General features: G+C 47.7%; 1 protein-coding gene across 1 annotated transcript; it reads left to right on the plus strand.

Annotated features, from left to right (window-relative positions):
• Window positions 1-5,403: 5,403 nt before the first annotated feature.
• Window positions 5,404-13,021, plus strand: LOC8030993 (calmodulin-beta-like). Its single transcript, XM_029994621.2, has 2 exons — window positions 5,404-5,619; window positions 12,731-13,021. The coding sequence occupies exons 1-2, from the start codon at window positions 5,404-5,406 to the stop codon at window positions 13,019-13,021; spliced, it is 507 nt and encodes a 168-aa protein (XP_029850481.2).
• The last annotated feature ends 6,076 nt before the right edge of the window (window positions 13,022-19,097 follow it).

Genomic DNA, 19,097 nt, shown 5'->3' on the forward strand with positions numbered 1-19,097 from the left:
GAAGCGTGAGCTCCGTGCTTTGAACGGAGCTCGCGCTCGAGCATTTCTCCACGTGCTCTGATCTGCGGTGCCACACGACACTCGGCCAACGGTCCCCCGCCGCACTTGGTTTAGCCTGTGAGTAGCAAAAGCGCGCGTGTGTATGAAGGCACTCTACCTGTGAGCTTAATCAAATGAGCTATGCTTAGAGTATCGGCACTTTTTCCCCCAAAATTATTGTGGGTGCCGCCATCTTGGTGGTTAGTAACCAATCAAACGCAACTGCCGATCGTCATGATTCAAAAGTTTCGGTGTCAGACAGCTCGCGTAATGTTGCTTTGCTTTGTCACGAACTGTTTAAACATTTGTGGAGGACGGAAAGGCGTTTCCTGTGATTTCAAAAGCTTCAGATAACTGACAACCATTATTTCAAGCACCAAGATGTCTATGAAGCTTAACTTACTTAGTTGTTCTAGTTTAGCCCGACCGCATAGGCATAGAAACAGAACAAACAGCTTGACTTTGCGCTCTTGGTGCTGCTTCAGTGGCTTTATCAGCCCGTAGCGTTGGCTGCGTTCTGAACTAAGGTAAAGCAAAGCAAATATTAAGATCTTAGGGTTTCACAAGACAAACCAACAAAAATCACCCCAATAAAAAAAAAAACAATTGCGGTTTCTTTTGACTAATTGGAGATATTTTGACGTGCAACCGAAATCTCAGATTGTCCTCGAATTGCGGGCACCTAGGCCAATATTTAAACCCAACAAATAATAGATTTATGGGCCAGCGCGTTGGCTCAGAGACACTGAAGCGATTTAATATTTTGTGTTTTGTTTTAATATCATCGCCACTTAAGAGCCACCGAGGTGGTATTTGAAACAAAATATAGTCAAACCATTCCGACAAGCATAGTTTGATTGCGAAAATGGTGTTTCCATGTGATAAAAACAATAAAATATTTTTCCATACGTGGCGGAATCTGAAATGGCAGAATGCATTTCATGGCTCCCATTTCATTTGGATGGCGTCGGGAATGCGTACCGACGCACAGTAGAACGCGCGCAAAAGTAACTGTGGTGCACCCGCAGCCTCGCGCTTGTGTTTCTGACATCTCTGGCTCGCTCACTGCGGGCATCCAGGCATCTGACACCCTGACATCTAGCGCTTTTTCTGTCTTTCACGTGGCGTTCCAAGCGGCACACGACGGAAAATGCACATCAAGCTGTTTTTGAACACGTGTCGCCATCTGTACCTTATATTAAGAAACTACAATTCGCCGTAACTGAATGGGAAAAGTTTGAGGTCTTATAAGATTCTTAACGTGTAATATATCGATATGGAAGTTCTGGACAATGTAATATTGAAGGATGCTTCATAATTTAATGTCTCGTTATTTTGATTAGTTAACGTGATTCCGTTTTTATAGCGCCTTAAAATGATGCCAACTTAAACTTTATTTTTATTTTAAAATATACACCATCTGTACAACTTGTTGCTTACTTTTTCAATTTATTACATGCAACCAAACTCTCACGTAAATTATCGTGGACAGTGGGACGTTATAACTCGAGAAATAATTTTTTCAACATTAGAGACTGCAGTCTATTAAAAGATAAATTATTAACTAACAACTAAGAGTAAACGTAATATTGAGACATTAAAGGATTGTCAAAAAACAGCTCTTTAATTTGACATTAACTTTATAATTGTAAGTTACATAGAACGAAAGTTATAAGCCGTCAAAAAAGCACCAAAACGTCCTGCACGGTGGGGTTGCACCTTAACTCTAGACGATAAGTTTATTCAGGGCAGTACTCCTGCAAGACAGGGTTCTTAAAGTGCAACCCGCAGTAGTGATACACGACCGCACGCCGGTACGATGCTCATCCACATCGAAACGGGCAGGGGTGGGGGTTTAAAACAAGATCCCTGGGTACATCTGCGCGGGGTGTCGTTTACGTGCTCCGAGCTGGTGTGCATTCGTCAAGTGTGCTGTAGCCTACTCGGCAACTGAATTCTAGCATTGGGAAGCCCACACCTCGGGCTCCATAATAAATAAATATGCATTGTCTACTGCAAACTCCAAAGGGCCTTCTTCTTTATCTCCATTTTTACTTTTCTTTTTCTCTTGTACATTACTACAATAACCCCCCCCCCCCCGATAATATTTTTCTTCTTTATAGAATACAGCCATTATTTTTTCTTTAGCGATTTCTACACATAATCTAGAACACACTTCATTTGTCAAACACACACAAAAAAACACACATCCCGGTTTCCTTTTATATCCTACAAACGAACTGTGGCGATTGCCGAGACAGCCGAGACGATACACCCTGATGCACATAGCTACACAGAGTTGTACATAGTTGCACACAGTTTAGCGTAAATTACCGTTTAGCGTAATTATTTACAGCGAAGAAAAAAAATTAGAGCTATATTTACGGCGCCAAAAAGAAATTGTAGTTGGCGCCCGCGGGAGCGCCGCTGGTCACGTGGCATGCCCGCGCGCCGCCGCGCTGCGTCGCCGCCGCCGCAAAGTCACGCCGCCGCCGCACGCTGAGCGTTGTACGACGCCGCTTTAAAGGGCAACTCCGCTCAATTCCGAAGGTTTCGGGTTAATGATTGATTTCGAATTAAAAAGCCCTAGTAAAACACACTACGTCGTTTGCTTCGCGAAAAATGGGATATATAGTTTTCAATCTAATTTTAAACACGAGCGGAAATCGAAACCGAAACTTCGGCTCCGCCCGGCAACACTGGCCTCGGGTCGCCAAGTACATGGCCATCACGTGGTACGAGATGTCACGTAATCCTCGGCCCAACGACGGGCGGGATTGGGGCGGGCGTGTGGCAGGCGCGAGTGTCGTCTGCACCGCACTCTTCGCCACGTTTTGGTGTCTACGGCATTCGACGACGTCTGCACAACTGCGGCATAAGTCTGCGCACGTGGTGCCCGTAGTGTGGACGAAACTCCGAGAGACAATAATCAGAATCGGTGAGACGACGACGGCGGTTGTGACGCGGAAGACGGCGGTAACGGTAGGACCACGGCGGGCGGCCGGACGGCTCCCAAGAAACGCGCTGCGCAGGCGCGTTACACCAATCACGTGGACACCGCTGAGCGCCGAGAGGCAACGTTGCTGACGTCATGCGCTACGCTCGCCCGGAGAAGTGAAAACAAGCAAAAGGGGGCCATGGTAATGGCGTTTAGCTCAATGTTGGCTCCGCCCATGCCGTAGCCTTGACTGCGCTGTTGGTTGCGCCTGAATTCACCCGCTCAAGTCAGCCGATTTCGGCAACTTGGCGAGTTGCAAAGTTTGCCGGACCGTTTAAGAAACATGTAGACAGAACTGCGTCGTAACATTTCACGTGTGGTCTTCCTAGGCGATACTGAAGAGGACTGCATTGTTTTCTCAAAACCAAAAATGAAGCGGAGTTGCCCTTTAACGCGTTCCTCCACGCCGCCGTCGCACAAGTTTGTCTGTTTCGGGGCGCCGCCGCCGTCATCTCACCGGCGCACAGATCTGTCACGTCTGCTAGCGCTTTTTCAGGAGTTTCCTTTGGGCTCTAAAAGTTACTTATTAATCTTAGCTTCTTGTTATGCTTCAAACAAAGCTGAATAAGTTACTTTTAGGTGCCATTGGAAGTTTCCGAAAGAGCGCAAGCACCACGTGATAAATAAGGGCCAGTCAGGTGATAAATAAGGGCCACTTTGCCGCGGCGCCATTTTGCCGCGGCGGCCGCGGGCGCCAACTACAAATTCGTATAGCGCCGTAAATATAGCATCTAAAGTTTTTTTTCTTCGTTGTAAAATTGTTTTATGACATGCTTTTTCCATCTAAGCTGTTTGAAAAAAATAGTCTTTTGCTTTGCATGTGCCCTTTAAGAATAACAATGGCCCCGGAACCGACCCCTGTGGTACACCAAACCTAACTTTAACCAAATGAGACGCCTCGCCGTTTAATATAGCACATTGCTCACGCGAACTCAAATATGACTAAATCCATTTTAGCGCGGTGATATCTTTGTTCAAACAATTCAATTTGTGAAGCAAGAACAAGTGCGACACTGTGTCAAACGCTTTCCTGTAATCAAGCAAAACGCAATCAGTCTGTTCACCCTTATCTACGGAGATGACAAGATCATGATAGAGCTCGGTTAGTTGCGTGACACAAGAATAACCCATGTTGAGAATCCGTGAAAAAATTATGGTAACTAAGATGCTGCATTATCTGGCTATACAAAATCTGCTCAAGCAGCTTGCAACAAATTGACGGGGGGAGGGGGGGGGGGGGGGGGGGACACACATGGGGATCGGTGGCAGAATGGTCTACCCGTTGGTCTAGCGCACACACGTAAGCTCGGAGCACGTTAAGCGACACCTCGCGCTGCAGAACCCAGGATCCTGCGTTCAATCCTTACCCCTGCTCGTTTCGATCTAGATGGGCATCGTACCGGCGTGCGGTTGTGTATCACTACTGCGTGGTGCACGTTAAAGGCCCCAGGCTTGCGGTTGTACTGCACTGGCTACATTGCTCATCTGCAGCTGAGAGACAAGTCGCTCGTTAAAGGCAGATGAACTTTAAGGCTGTATAAACATGCTCACAACCAATTTCTTCAACCCAGACCGCTGCCCGTTTCCATCTGGATGATCATCGTACAGGCGCGCTGTCGTGCAATCACTACTGCATGATGCACGTTAAAGACCCTAGGAGTGATTGTACTGTGCGGGCTAAATTTCTCTTCTACGTCTAGAGACGTGTTGCCCGTTGAGGTAGACTAAGTTGTAGACTGTATAAACATACACACAACCGAATTTTTTTTTTTTTGGGGGGGGGGGGGCATTTAGTGCATACTCAAATGTGTGTTTGTTTATATAGCCGGAATTTCGTCAGCCTCAATGGCGTCTGGTATGTCAGGTGTAGATCCAAAAATTTAGCCAGTGGAATACAACCTTCTTTACACTGTGGTCTTTCCCCAGGATAGCGGTTGTACTCCACTGGCTAGATTTCTGATTCAACTATTCAGCGCGACGTTCTCAAGACTAGCGCAGCCTGCACATTGCTGCAGCCTCGCACTACTGCAAGAGCACGTGGCTTCCTTTGCGTCTTTTACACACATGCTCACGCAAATACCTTCATAATTTTGGAGAACGGCGGAATCGATGCTGCCTTGAAGACGTAATACAAAATAGCTTATGCCGAGTATTGATACCCTGATAATAAATAATATTAATATTAATAATAATAAAACACAACGGCTTCGCCATCTACTGGAGTACAACTAACCGAACCAACAGAAGAGCAAAACGCTTCAAAGGCACGGGGGGCACGCGCATCGAACAAAGCCATTGCCGAACGTTTCCCCGACGTTGCCCAGCATCTCCGCCGATCAGCTTGTCTCCCTCTGATCTAATCCGCCATGGAGCCGAGACTGCGCACCGGTCGTTCTACGCAACCGGAGTCTCACAGGGAGGGTCCTCAGCAGGACAAGCGCCAGCTTACTGAGGAGGAGATCACGGAGTTCCGGGAGGCCTTCACCCTGTTCGACAAGGAGAGCAGCGGAGCCATCAAGGCTTCGGACTTGGGCACCGTCATGCGCTCCCTAGGTTACAGCCCCACCGAGGCGGATATTAAGGTGACCTGTAGCGACTACGAGAGCGAAACGTCGCGTCTGACGGATGCTCAGTTCATGCAAAGCTGCAGAAATGTTTCGTGCCATAGGCAAAGATCAGAGTATATATACATAGGTTGCTAGTGACGTTATCGCGCCATGCCAATGGTCAGTCCTACTTTTCCTTGCCGATAAAAGCCAATTTTGCGATGCGAAACATGGGCTGCTAAAAGTGCGCCCGTAACAGCAAAGTGCTTCGTAAACTCTCTAGCGTTTGTGCGTATGGCGTGTAAAGCGGGTTTCACATGCAGCGATTCTGCAGCCGAAATCGCTGCCTCTAGCGGCGCGGCGTGTGTGCGTGTGTGCGTGTGGGGAGGAATCTAAAGTAAGATAAACAGGACTCCGGTTGCGCCTTTTGTTTTAGCCGCCGCAGAACTACACTGCGCCGACGGCCCCTAGCTGTTCGCCGCTGCACCGATTTATTGGCTCCAAGCCGTGCTTTGAAACCGATGCCGCGGAAATCAGTCTTCGTTGAAGCGACGGAATGGTTCTACAAGTTCAGAGTACAAGTGAGCCTGCTAGGGTGCCACCTACCCTATTTTGAACCCTCGCCCTTGAGTACCAAGCCTTCTAACACCTGGCAGGCCGGTACTCGGTTGTATTTCGGGGGGGGGGGGGGGGGGGGCACCGTTATGCGGTCCCTAGGTTACAAAGGAGCCTTCCCCCCTCCAGGAGAAGGCTCCTTTATTATCTCAAACTTCAACAAGAATACTGGCGGAAATGAAAGGAAAAACCTCCGAAAAGGCGAGCGCCCGAAGCTGCTCAAGGCCGCCCGGGAAAGTGCAGGGGGACGGAGGGGGACACTTCTTGAGCACAAAGCTCGCTTCCCGTCGTTCGACGCGCCACCGGTTTGAGGAGGGCTGCTATGGTAATTGCAGTGCATTCTAAGGAATTCTTATGTTTTGATGCACAGCGTCGTCCAGGTATGGCGATTCACTGTATTCTATGGAATGCACATTTTTGCAAGGACAATCTAGGTGGCGCTTCAGCCGACCGGAGGCGGACTGAAGTGACTGAGAAGGGGTACCCCCCTCCGCGGGAGTTCCACAACTCACCTAATCTAGTAACATGGGCCCAAATCAGCCGGAATTTCTAGTTTTAAGCCGATGAACGACGTCGTCAGAGACGCGATTTTCAAGATGGCAATGCCTTAAAAAAATGTCTATAGCGGCAATGACGTCACGGCGTCTGCTTTGGTGCTGGATTTGCTGCTGAGCACGTATAGGTCTTGCAGCATACGTTTTGCGCCATAAAATTGGCTTTTCTCAACAGGAACGGATATTAAAGATTGCCAGCACTCTGCGATGACTTCAAGTGCAAGCTGCGGCGGCTATAGACGTTTTTTGTTTTCTGTTGTTCTTACTCACGTGAGTTCCGTATCTGGTATGCGGGACGAAAACATAATAAAACATTTCAACTTTGAATATGCGAGAAAATATAGGTGAGGCAAAACAAGAACGTGTGACAATCACGTATTTTTCGTAAACACCTTCCAGCGGCGTGGAGATATCAAAACTATGTTTTACCGCATACCAGAAGTACGGTGGCTATGGGGGTAGGTGTACCAAAAATTGTTGTGTGTATGTTTATGCAGCCGGAGTTCAGTCTACCTTAGTGGTCATCTTGTGTCTCAGCTGTAGATGAGCAATTTAGCCAGTGCGGTACAACCGCTATCCTGGGGTCTATAACGTGCACCACGCAGTAGTGATACACGACCACACGCTGGCACGATGCTCATACACATCGAAATGGGCAGGGGTGGGGATTGTACCCAGGATCCCTGGGTTCTGCAGCGCGAGCTTTCGCTCCACGTGCTCTGAGCTGGTGTGCGCTAAAGTCACTGGATCTGGGAGAGTAGCGCCATGGTCTTCCCACCTGCTAAGCGGACGCAAACAAATAACAATATACAGATGACAAAACCTCTCAAGGTGATTGGCTCATCGCTGTCGGTGGCCATGGTGATCGCCATTTTGGCCCCTTTCAAAGCTTCGAAAGGCTCGTGAAAACCAGTCGCACAACGATCTCTATGAAGCATCATCGTATTGAAAGCGTTCCTCGGCCAATATGAGCGTCTTTAGCACTGTGCATGGAATAAAATTGTAACTCATGACTATTTCCCCAGATCTCTTACAATTATGTTGCTCTTCTTGCGTGTCTCAAGACAGTCAAATTATTTTTCAATTCCTCCAAGCACTGGCGTTGCGTGTGATGGCGGTGCGAAGATGTACGGCATCGCACCCGGCGTCAATGTTTGGGGTCACTGAAAAATAATTTTACTGATGTCGCAAGAAGAGCAACATAAAAGCTGACAACCAGACATATCACTCCCGCGGAAGACAAATAAAAAAAAAGAACATAGGGCGTTGTGTTTGAGACGATTATTGCAGTATTATGAGCCCTCTCTGCGAAAAATAAACTCTTTTCTACTACTTATTTTTTGCTTTTTTAATCTACAAACGCCTGCACATTATCTGTTGACAGCGTTTGCAATCTCGACGAAATGTAGTGTTTCCAAGGGTAACTTCGTCCTGGCTGTCGGAACAAAGCTCCTCCCATCGCCGAAAACGACCTCGGTGTGTTCGATCCTTCATTGCTTTTCTCATAAGGAAATCGGTCGCCCATCGCTATGATTTATAAATTTCTAGGATGCTTAGGGCTAGAAAAATGAGTTATCGCCATATTTAGGCGATCTTAGAAACCTCCTCTGGGAACCTTTAAGGGTGAACGGAGTATAGAATTAGCGATTTTCCTCACGCGTTTTTAAACCTAGGTTCACGGCTTCATCTTTCGACCGCGATGCGCTGTGAATATCTAATTCTATCGAGAGGGCAGGAGAGTAAACATGCCGCCGCAGCGTTCCGTTTTAGCCGCTAGGTGCCGTCATTTTCACTGAAGTCTCATTGAGACCCGTTGCGGTGCCTTGCGAACCCGCCTATACAGACGCAAGAACGGTACCACCATGACCGACACGCTCTGCAGTGCATGTGAAGGTGCGCAAGAGTCAAAACTGCATTTGCTACTTCAGTGCTTGGCACTTATGGATACACCAGGCGTCGTCTCCAGAATTGAGCAAGTTCTGGGGTTCACGGAAAAACAAAGTTGTGTGACGTGCTCCAAAAGAAGGTTCGAGGATTGCTGGGCGATCGACACATGGTGGTCAAAGATAAAGCATACTCCAATTCTGAAACAGAATTTCTATTTTTTTTACCGTGTCTCTTTTAGGGTTTCTAGATTCAAAGAGAATGCACCGAAAAAAATGCATACATGCATGCATACGTCGCTAATGAACCATTCCAGAAATGGGCTTCTGGCCAGCGTTCGTGCGTACGGCGGGCGCTTCACTCACTTTCCATAGCGATGCACAGGCGTCTGCTGGGCTGTGGAGATGGCACGCTGAGCTCTGGATTTGTCAAAATCAGAAATGTTTATTTGCCTCGAGATGATTTATGGGCGCCCCCTTACGGTTCCGATTCGTGACGTCACAACAAGGATATGCATCGCCGTGATGTTACGAGTTGCGATCTGCGCTACCCATCAATAGTTGCGACCCACAAGTTAGATGCCGCGCGTGTGAAAAGCATGTTGAAAGCTTGGAGGTATCGCGACACGAATCCAATACCGTCGAAGTTGACCATCTGACATTGCCCTGATGCCCATCGATTGGCCAATCTTGGAAAGACGAGGACACCGACGCTTTCGGTAGGACACACCGCCGATGCATCAACACGCGACTCCGACGTCACGCTGTCGCGGTGGCGCTGCAGTCGCCAAGGTGCCTGCACAGACGCTTCACTTTATGGGAATCTGGTTTCTGCGCAGGCGCAATGCCCACCACTGATGTGGGCAAACGCGGGCTTGTTTGCAAGCAGGGTGTTCGTCCACACCTCATCGGTAATGAGAAGACCTGGAGATAGAATCCCGGCTTCGCCAAATTCGGTATTTTGCAAAACTTAAGAACCTTGAATGCCATTTGATCAGACTGAAGTTTCAGGATCCGAGGAAATAAGCGCCATTGACTTCTCTGCTGCTAGCCGTGTATAAACGTATACTCAAATATAGACGACCAAAACCTCGCAAAACGATTGACTGATCGGTCCCTGTCGTTAACGCGATCGCCATTCGGGTCCTTTCCAATGTTCGTAATTCAAAAGTGTCTTTTCAACCAGCCGCGCCACGATCAATATGAAACGTCATTGTACTGAAAGCGTTCCTCGTCAATATAAGCTTATTTGGAGCTGCGGATGATATCAACATATCAAACATACCTATCTCAACGGATATCTTTCAATGCTATTGATCTTTTTGCCTATTTGAATATACAGAAAAACTAATTCTCAATGCTTCCAAGCACCGAGGCTGCATGCTGCGGCAGTGCGAAGATACGGTCAACATAATCTTGGTGTGGAAAAAATGTCATTATAAAGCAACCTGCCACCGCGAATTTGGACCAGCTCACCACGGATGAAGAGATCAAAGAGGAAGTGACGATCCCATGGACCAAAATGGCGACCATGCGTGGAGCTCAGGGCTACTCTCCCAGGGTCTAGTGATTTTAGACTATACGAGCTGTGAGTAAATCAACCTGTAGTTTTGTCAAGAACCACAGCAGATTTAGGGCACTAAGTAAAACCGGTGAAAACTTTGTTATCAGCACTCATCCAAAAGCAACACTCCATACCCGTGGCAGGCGGTGAATGCTTCAATATGAAGTATTCGCCATGCTTGTCCAACATAAAATGTTGAAGAAGGTGTACTTCTGAGGTTTTTATCCTTTGTAAAAGCAATTACACGAAAAAATCAGTGACAGCTTCAGAAAACTCGTACTGTTCAAACCTTTTGCTTTGTAATTGGTTCTTCAGTTTCTGTTAGTCTCATTGGCTGCGGAGTAATAATACGATACCCTGAACTCGCCTCGCCTTGAGCTTCATAAACACTCCTTGATCATACCTGCATATAAAACAAGAACGTGCCCTTAATATATATTTGAATACATTTCTAATATCTTTTAATGTTTAAATGCTATTGCATTTAAGCGGCGCGATCCGGCGTCGACCCAATTTGATACTTAAAGTGCACATATACTAAATGTCATGATGAACTCATGAAAGGGGAACAGCGCGACCATACACGAGGGACGAGAAGAAAAGAGATAGCGAAAGACACAGTAACGTGTCTGTCCTCACTTCTTCTCGTGCCTCGTTTATTTACGCGTTGTTTCCCTTTCATGATGTCACACCAAAGTAGAAGTTTGGGCTAGTTGGTATTTCATGATTCAAAATTGAAACAGCGCAAGGACAAGAACAAGAAGGTAGACGGACAAGGCACTGACTTACAACTAAAGTTTATTCGTGCTAACACTAAGTATAAATAGTGTAACGTCATGACGCACAAATAAAGGTAAAATACATGTAAGGGACGCCACGGGCTCCTTAACCACCGTTATGCGCTGTCACTTTTTCCTCAGCGCATTCCAAACTAGTAAAAAGGGGGATTGTTAACCTCTGTGTTAGAAAGGCCCTGTTCAAGTCATGCGCCCACAAGCTGAAAGAGAGCTTCGGCACACAAGCATCAAGGATCAGATATGCGGGATATTCGTCTTACTTGTTGATGACAGTTGCTGAGAGCCTACTTAAGAAAGCATTTGAGGAAACGACCCAACAGGCTCTTAGGGTTAACAAAAAAGTAAGCGTTTTACCCTATCTGCACAAGATCTCACACAACCTAAAGAAAGTTGGCCGAAGGGTTGGTGTAGATGTGGTTTTTTTCGGCTCCGGCAAAGCTGTCTGGGCTGTGCAGAAAAGTGAACTCCTGTTCTAAAGGAAAGCATGGTTGCATCAAAAAACACCACGACCGATTCGCGAACTGTGTGGAGAAAGTGTTGTACTCTATTCCCCTCTAGTGCGGCAGGAGCACGGTGGGCAGGAGATACGTCGGGCAAACGGGGCGTTGCCTCAATGATCGCTTGCGAGAACATAAGTATAATGTCTTTAGAGTTGTGTCAGGTCATCTTGGCTTGCATTGCCGTGATTTCTGCTGCACTCCCGTCTTCGACAAATGTGAAGTGATTAGGAAAAATAAAGACAAACTCCCTCGAGAAATCATTGAGGCGCGGAAAATTGGAAAATTGGTAAAAAACTGTGTCAGCACTCCTTCAATATGTTTATGGGGGATCGGTGGCCGAGTGGTCTAGCGCACACCAGCTCGGAGCACGTGGAGCGAAAGCTCGCGCTGCAGAACCCAGGGATCCTGGGTTCGAGCCCCACCCCTGCCCGTTTCGATCTGGATGAGCATCGTACCGGCGTGCGGTCGTGTATCACTACTGCGTGATGCACGTTAAAGACCCCAGGCTAGCGGCTGTACCACACTGGCTAAATTTCTCATCTACAGCTGGGAGACTCGTCGCCCCTGTGAGGCAGACCAAGTTCTAGGCTGTATAAACACACACACAACCCAATTTCAATATGTTTATCCAAAAAGGAATGTTGCTTTCGAGACACACAGTGACAGCGCAACACGGTGGTTAAGGTGCACGTGGCGTCCATTACATGTATTTTATCTTTATTTGTGTGTCATGACGTTACAGTATTTATACTTGATGTTAGCACGAATAAAATTTAGTTGTAAGTCAGCGCCTTGTCCCTCTACCTTTTTGTTCTTGTCCGTGTCCTCGCGCTGTTTTAATTTTTAATCATGTCAAACCAACTCGCCCAAGTTCATGCGCTGTTAAACTTCAAGGCTTAATACGTCATTACGAAGCGCCACCGAACCGCTTTCTACAATGTCTATTTATGGTCCTAACTCACTTTCGGACTTGTAAACATTAAAAAAAAGAAGACATTACATTTATGCGTGGCCGATTTAAATATTAAAATTGGCACCTAAAGATCGACACCCGATGGCGTCTTTAAACGATGAGGGTCAGAGCCACATAATGGCAGTGTTCGGACATTCATTGGTTTGCATAGGCGAGCATCTCGTGGCTAACCATAAGCCAGTGAACATCCCCTATTGTGACTTCTTAGAGGTGGCTTTAAAGAAAAAAATAAAGCAGGATAATCATCTGTTAACCACGCAGGACATTTTGGGTACCGACAGCCGTGAGTACATCGACTTCCCAGAGTTCCTGACCATCATGGCCAAAAACGTCCGCGCCCTGGACACCGAGGAGGAGATTCTGGAGGCCTTCAAAGTCTTCGACCGCAACGGCGACGGCTTCGTGAGCACGGCCGAGCTCCGTCACGTGATGACCACGCTAGGCGAGAAGTTGACGCACGAAGAAGTGGACGAGATGATCCGCGAGGCCGACCGCGACGGCGACGGACAGATCAACTACGACGAGTTCGTCGCCATGATGACCTCCAAGTGACCTTCAGGCTTGACCAATAAAGATATCTCCGCGTCAAAGTTGCGAGCTTGATCGTGGGCTGCTCGATGATCAAAAAAGAACGGTAAAAGCTCCGATAGATTTCACCATGCTTTTTTTCATGCACAATCAAAATTGTTGCTGGCAATTAATAATCCTGGTCGCGATGACACAAATAGGAACCACCGGAAGATCTCTTCGCCAATCGACTACGATGTGAGCCTTGCTTGAGACACCATTGACGTATCATTCACCACGGATACAAATGCCCAAAACCTAGACCTTCTAGGCTAACGCTTGTTTAGGTGATGTTGGCGTCATTCACGAGGGCCACTGACAGTGGAAGGGACGTGAGGCGCCACGCCTTACGTTCCTAGCAGCGCATCTCATTATTGCTCCGCAGCCAATGAGATTGTGGCATTCGCTGACAAGGATGCCGAAGGACCAATCACGAAGGAAAGATCGCGAATTAACATATTGAGCCACGCCCTGCGTTTCTTAATCTGTCCGAGACTACAGTGAGAGCTTGTTTTTTTTAATAACGTGCAAAAACGCCTATTCTGGTAGCCCATTAGGGGCAGCCTACGTACCGCTAAAAAACCGAACGCTTTTGTAGGGCATCCCTTGGGGGAAGGTCTCCGGCTGAGCTTCCTATCGAAACGTTGAGTGAGCCACCACAGGAGTTTTAAAATGTTCCTGTCAAGTTCTTCACACCGGCTTCAGTCGCTTCGGGCCTTGTTTGGATAGTATCATAAAGCACATCTCGCGAATTGAAAAAGCATTCTTGAACCTCGTCCCGCCGCTGTCTGTCATCGGGTTCTTCAGCTGACACACCACACGACTCCTCAAGATATATAGGTTTAAAAAGGTCATGAAACGACAACGGATCCGAATGTTCATGACTTTACAGGAGTGTACTGGGAATAGCCTGGATCAAGTTTCCTCGCACGGACCGACACTGATTTAAAAGCTTCTTGGTTGCGGTGAAATGGCTAAGATTTCTTTCCGTCTTGCCTTCGCAAATCTTGATGATGTAAATGTGTGATCGAAACGACCCGCCTGATGACTGTCAAGCGCGGCTCATGGATGGGGCACGAGAACTGCGTGAGCACTCGAATTCGGTTCGTCACAATCCATGCCTCGGCTGACACTCGGGTAGTGGGTCGTGTCCAACCACTGCGGTGATGAGAATAGCCTAAAGGCCGGTTCAGACACTTGCGTTTGAGTGCGTTTCACTGCGTTGCGTCGAGTGCGGAAAGCTAGTCACCGGCACATCTGTGCTTCATTCGAAGCGTGGATCGAATCCAAGGAATCATCTTGGCACGCGATATAAGCAGCAGGGATGTCCTGGTTTCTCGCTGCCGCAACGCAGTCAAACGCAGTCAAACGCAGTCAAACGCAACTGTCTGAACCAGTATTTACTCTAAAGGCCGGTTCAGACACTTGCGTTTGAGTGCGTTTGAATGCGTTGCGTCGAGAACCGAAAGCGAATCACCGGCACATCTGTGCTTCGTATGAAGCGTGGACTCCAATTCAAGGAGTCATCTTGGCACGCGACATAAGCAGCAGGGATGTCCTGGTTTCTCGCTGCTGCAACGCAGTCAAACGCAGTCAAACGCAACTGTCTGAACCAGGCTTTAAGCCTGGTTCAGACAGTTGCATTTGACTGCGTTTGACTGCGTTGCAGCAGCGAGAAACCAGGATATCCCTGCTGCTTATGTCGCGTGCCAAGATGACTCCTTGAATTGGAGTCCACGCTTCATACGAAGCACAGAGGTGACGGTGACTCGCTTTCGGTTCTCGACGCAACGCAGTCAAACGCAGTCAAACGCAACTGTTTGAACCAGGCTTAACAATGTCTGGAGCTGAGAACGCGTTTTCTGATTTGCTGACCGCAGCGCGTGGCTATGATTAACGTTGACGGCATAGGATAGGCACCAGGCTCCGTGGCCGCTTGTTCTTGCTCCGAATTGAGGGGATGAACGATGCTTACATTTCTAGAATTTACTTGCCGACTATCATTGCTTAGAAAAAAAAAACAAAAAAAACTAAGGCGAGTGTATTCGGGTTATAACGAGAGAGTAATCCTGAGTAATATTTTGCGAAAGAAAAAAAATAAATCGTTTTTTTTAATAAGCATAAATTTAGTTTTTTATTTGTTATTCTTAGTTCAGACGTCCATGAAAAACGAAATAAATTGAAATTAATATATCAACCCTTGATCCACGCAAAGAGCGTGCAGTCATGGCTGCACTGTAGGGTGTTACGCATCCAAACAACGAAGGTCTTTAGTACTGACGGACCTGAACCGAGAACCAAAAGACTCAAATCCAAACTAAGTTGGTAAAAATATCGGACAAACACGCTGATTCTAAGCAAACAAAATATTGATCGCAAAAAAAAAAAGACTTCCTCGAAGAAAAAATATTTTCTAATAATTTTAAAACGGTCCAATGGTACCCGCGCCATGAAAGTGAAAAAGGCGTAATTGCAGTGTTTGCTGCATACCAGCTGAGGGGCCAAAGAATGATTCCAGATGAAATCTGGAACAGTTCTTGAACATTCTAGAAAACAAGGAACGAATTCCTTCGGATAAATATACACTTTTTAAAGTGGCAACATTCATCGAGAGATCCGAAAGTCCCGCACAATTTGTAACTTTAAGGTCGGTGCAACGATATTCAGTTGGAATGTTTTTCACTTTGCACGAGCTTACTGGCACTAGTGGGACTCGAGGATACTCGCACGCAACACCACTGGCCAAGACACGCCTTTGTTGCGGTGTCATTTCAAGGACAAAAGCGATCATTTTCATTCAATCTCTCCTGTGCAAATTTTGATGACGTAACGTGGGGATCGCAGTACACCCCAATGACGATATTTGAATGTGGTTCATAGATTGGACCCGAGCATTGCGTGGGCTCGTGATAATTACTAGCTCGAAAAGCATTCGGGTAGTGGCCCGTGTCCAATCACTAGAATAACGTCACTAGCCGAGTCATCACAATGTCTGGAACTCAGCGCGTGTCCTGTGCTTTGCCAACCCCAGCGCGTGCCTATGATCAGCCTTGGCAAAATATGATCGGCTCCGGATCACGTGGCCGCTTGTTCTGGCTGCGAGTTGACGGAGTGAACGCTGCTCGTTTTCTTTAATTTTTTCCGGGACTTCTATTGCGTGGGGTGAAAAACGAACGCGTGTTTCATAGGTCATTAACGTCAGGGATCCGTTCTTAACGGTATTTTCGCAAAGTACAAAAATTGTTGCATGGCCCCTTTCAAGGCGTGCGCCAAGGTCCCTTTCCTTTGTTCCAGCATTCGACCGCGAGGAGGTTTCAGTTTCTGCTGTACACTTGGATAGCCGGTAGCTTCCTTTCATGTCATTTAAATCTTCTCTGGTGGATGGCGCCGTATCCTCACGTGGTGCGAACTGTTAAAATGAATATCGGCTTGCTTGAAACCCTTTGCTAACCGCAGCTCTGGATGAGGCAACGCCGCTCAGTGGAAAAGGAGTGAAAGAGACGAAAAGGGAAAACTGCCTCCTATCCAAGCGTGCAGCGAAAAGTGGCGTGGACTGGTGACCGAAGTATGAAACAAAACAAGGGGGCTTAAATACACTCTGTTACAGTTGCCAACAACAGCCAGTTCCACTCTATATAACCGAATTTCCCGGACCAAAGTCCGCATCTGGTGCCTGGGGCCCTATGTTGCGCTTTTTGGGCTCCCACAGCGACTAGGGAGAAGGAAGTGACGTTCAACAACGCAGCAAACGCAGATTGGATGTTGATTGGTGAGAGTCGACAATGACGAATTTCTGCAGGAGAAAACAATGAAAAAGTGAGCTTTGTTTTCTTCTGCGGAAATTCGTCATCAGCGACTTTCACCAATGAGCATCCAATCTGCGTTTGCTGCGTTGTTGGACGTCACTTCCTTCTCCCTAGTCGCCGTGGGAGTCCAAAAAGCGCAAGATAGAGCCCCTGGTCCGCTCGTCGAAAGCTACCGTGGGCAGCACGTCTTGACAAATGCTTCCTTAATTATCTTACCAAGAAGCTAGTAACATATGTGAATTGTTAGTAACGCACCCTCGCCTCTAGGAATTTCGCCACGTCTCGTCACAATGAACGATATAAAAAACATTCCTTCTATAGTCTGCGCCTCTAGATAGTTTCCACAGAGTAAATTGTAAATATTCAAACATGCGTAGTCCGCGAACTATTGTACCGAAAATCCGGTACATTCCGCACTGATGCCGGCGCTTCACAGCCCAGGGTTGTTAGTTATGGTGAGACGTCTTAGTATTGTGTTCAAATATCGCAAGAATTCCTGATGTACATAGTTCGAAAACTAGCGTCTAAAGGCTGTTTCTCACAGCCCCATTTTTCTGCATTACGTAACGTTACAAAAGATTACGTACAACTCACCAGGACATATGGGCTTTATATTAAGCGTGGCTACCATTTCAAGGAGACGGCATGACATGGCGACATTCGAGACACCAATGTTTTGATGACTCATACGCAACGTAAGACAAAGTAACAATACAGGGGTGTGTGAACCAGTCTTACGCCTTGTTCACACTGGTACTTGAGCCGCGTTTGCAAAGCTTTGGGAACGCTGCTGCTTAAGGTGAAGGAGAAGAGGTTCTTGAGAAAAAGAGCCAAATTGGGGTTCTAAAGTAGTTTTAACTCGTGAATCTCAGTATCGCGTTCGTTTTCCACGAAATTGTAACTAAACCCATGTTAGCGTCAGCATTAGCGTGATGAACATCACTTTCTTGAGTATCCGCCATATTGTATCACTACCGAGAGCATCGAGGCGGTCCGATGGGTATGCGGCTCGCACCCAAGTTTCCGAGTTTGTATCAATGTAAGTTATTATAGGTGTTCCTAAATCAACCACCCAGTTTTTGTACTCCGGATGCGTCGGCAGCGGTTCCCAAGTTCACGAGACTTGAGGGTGATATCGTGGCCAAGGAGTGAACCGCGGAATTCATCCAGGTCGCCGAGTTGACAAGATGGGACGCCGACGAGAAAATCACTGTGGCCAGTGGCGTACCAACTTGTTCTTGAGTGTGGGGGGGGGGGGGGGGGGGGGGCACACCAGATCCTCCCCCCCCCCCCCCCAGGGCCGGTGGGCGGTACCCTCGGTATCCTTTGGGCGCCGCCGGCCAGTGTTTGCCCTGTCCAGTGGCGGCTGTTTCAGGGGGGCAAAACACATGCCTTGCCCCCCCCCCCCCCCCCCCCCCCCCAACTCTGAGGACTGGGGGGGGGGGGGGGGGGGAAAGTGCCCCCCTTGCCCCCCCGGTTGGTACGCCCATGACTGTGGCGAAGCTCAAGTTGTCGGGACCCGCGCGCGATTGGCAGCAGTCAACGGGTGTGGCATGCAAAGCCTGGTCTGCCTGGGAGGCCACGTTTCGGGACGCGTTCGTGCGTCCACCAACCAAGACGGTACAGTGGAGGATCATGAAGCAACGAGTCCAGAGGAAAGGCGAGTGTCATGAAACTTACCTTCACGGGAAAGAAAAACTCTGCGGTCGTCTCGGGCTAAACGTAGACGAAACGAAGGAAGAGATCATCACAGGACTACTTTCGAGAGAGCTGAGTTACGCTATCCGGAATCGAACACACCGCTTTGTGACCGACCTCCTGCGTGACATAAGAAGCTACGAGCACTTTGAGAAGAACTGAGATGCGAAGTTCGCGTCAACTGGAACCTCGAGACCCAAGCAATCAGCAGAACTACCGTCCGTGACGCAACAGAAAAAAAAAACAAAAAAAAAACAAAAACGACAACAACCGGCGTCAAGTGCTACATTGCCAAAAGCTGGGACACTACGCGAAGAATTGTGACAAACCCACTTGACCACGAGTGTGCACGAGGTGCGGAGGAGAAGGCCATGGTACGAGAAACTACCCCAAACGTGAGTCGGATGCACCACAAGTGATCACAGTGCGTTGTGAAGACAAGACTTGTTCATCGGAAAGCTTCATGCAAGTTGAAATCGAGAGAAAACCAGTGATTGCTCCTCTAGACACCGTAGCAAAAGTGAGTCTCATGAAGGCGCAGTGTGCAAAGTATCTCA

This window comes from Ixodes scapularis, unplaced genomic scaffold, assembly GCF_016920785.2.
Source record: "Ixodes scapularis isolate PalLabHiFi unplaced genomic scaffold, ASM1692078v2 PGA_scaffold11__112_contigs__length_91849675, whole genome shotgun sequence".
In the NCBI taxonomy this organism is placed as follows: domain Eukaryota; kingdom Metazoa; phylum Arthropoda; class Arachnida; order Ixodida; family Ixodidae; genus Ixodes; species Ixodes scapularis.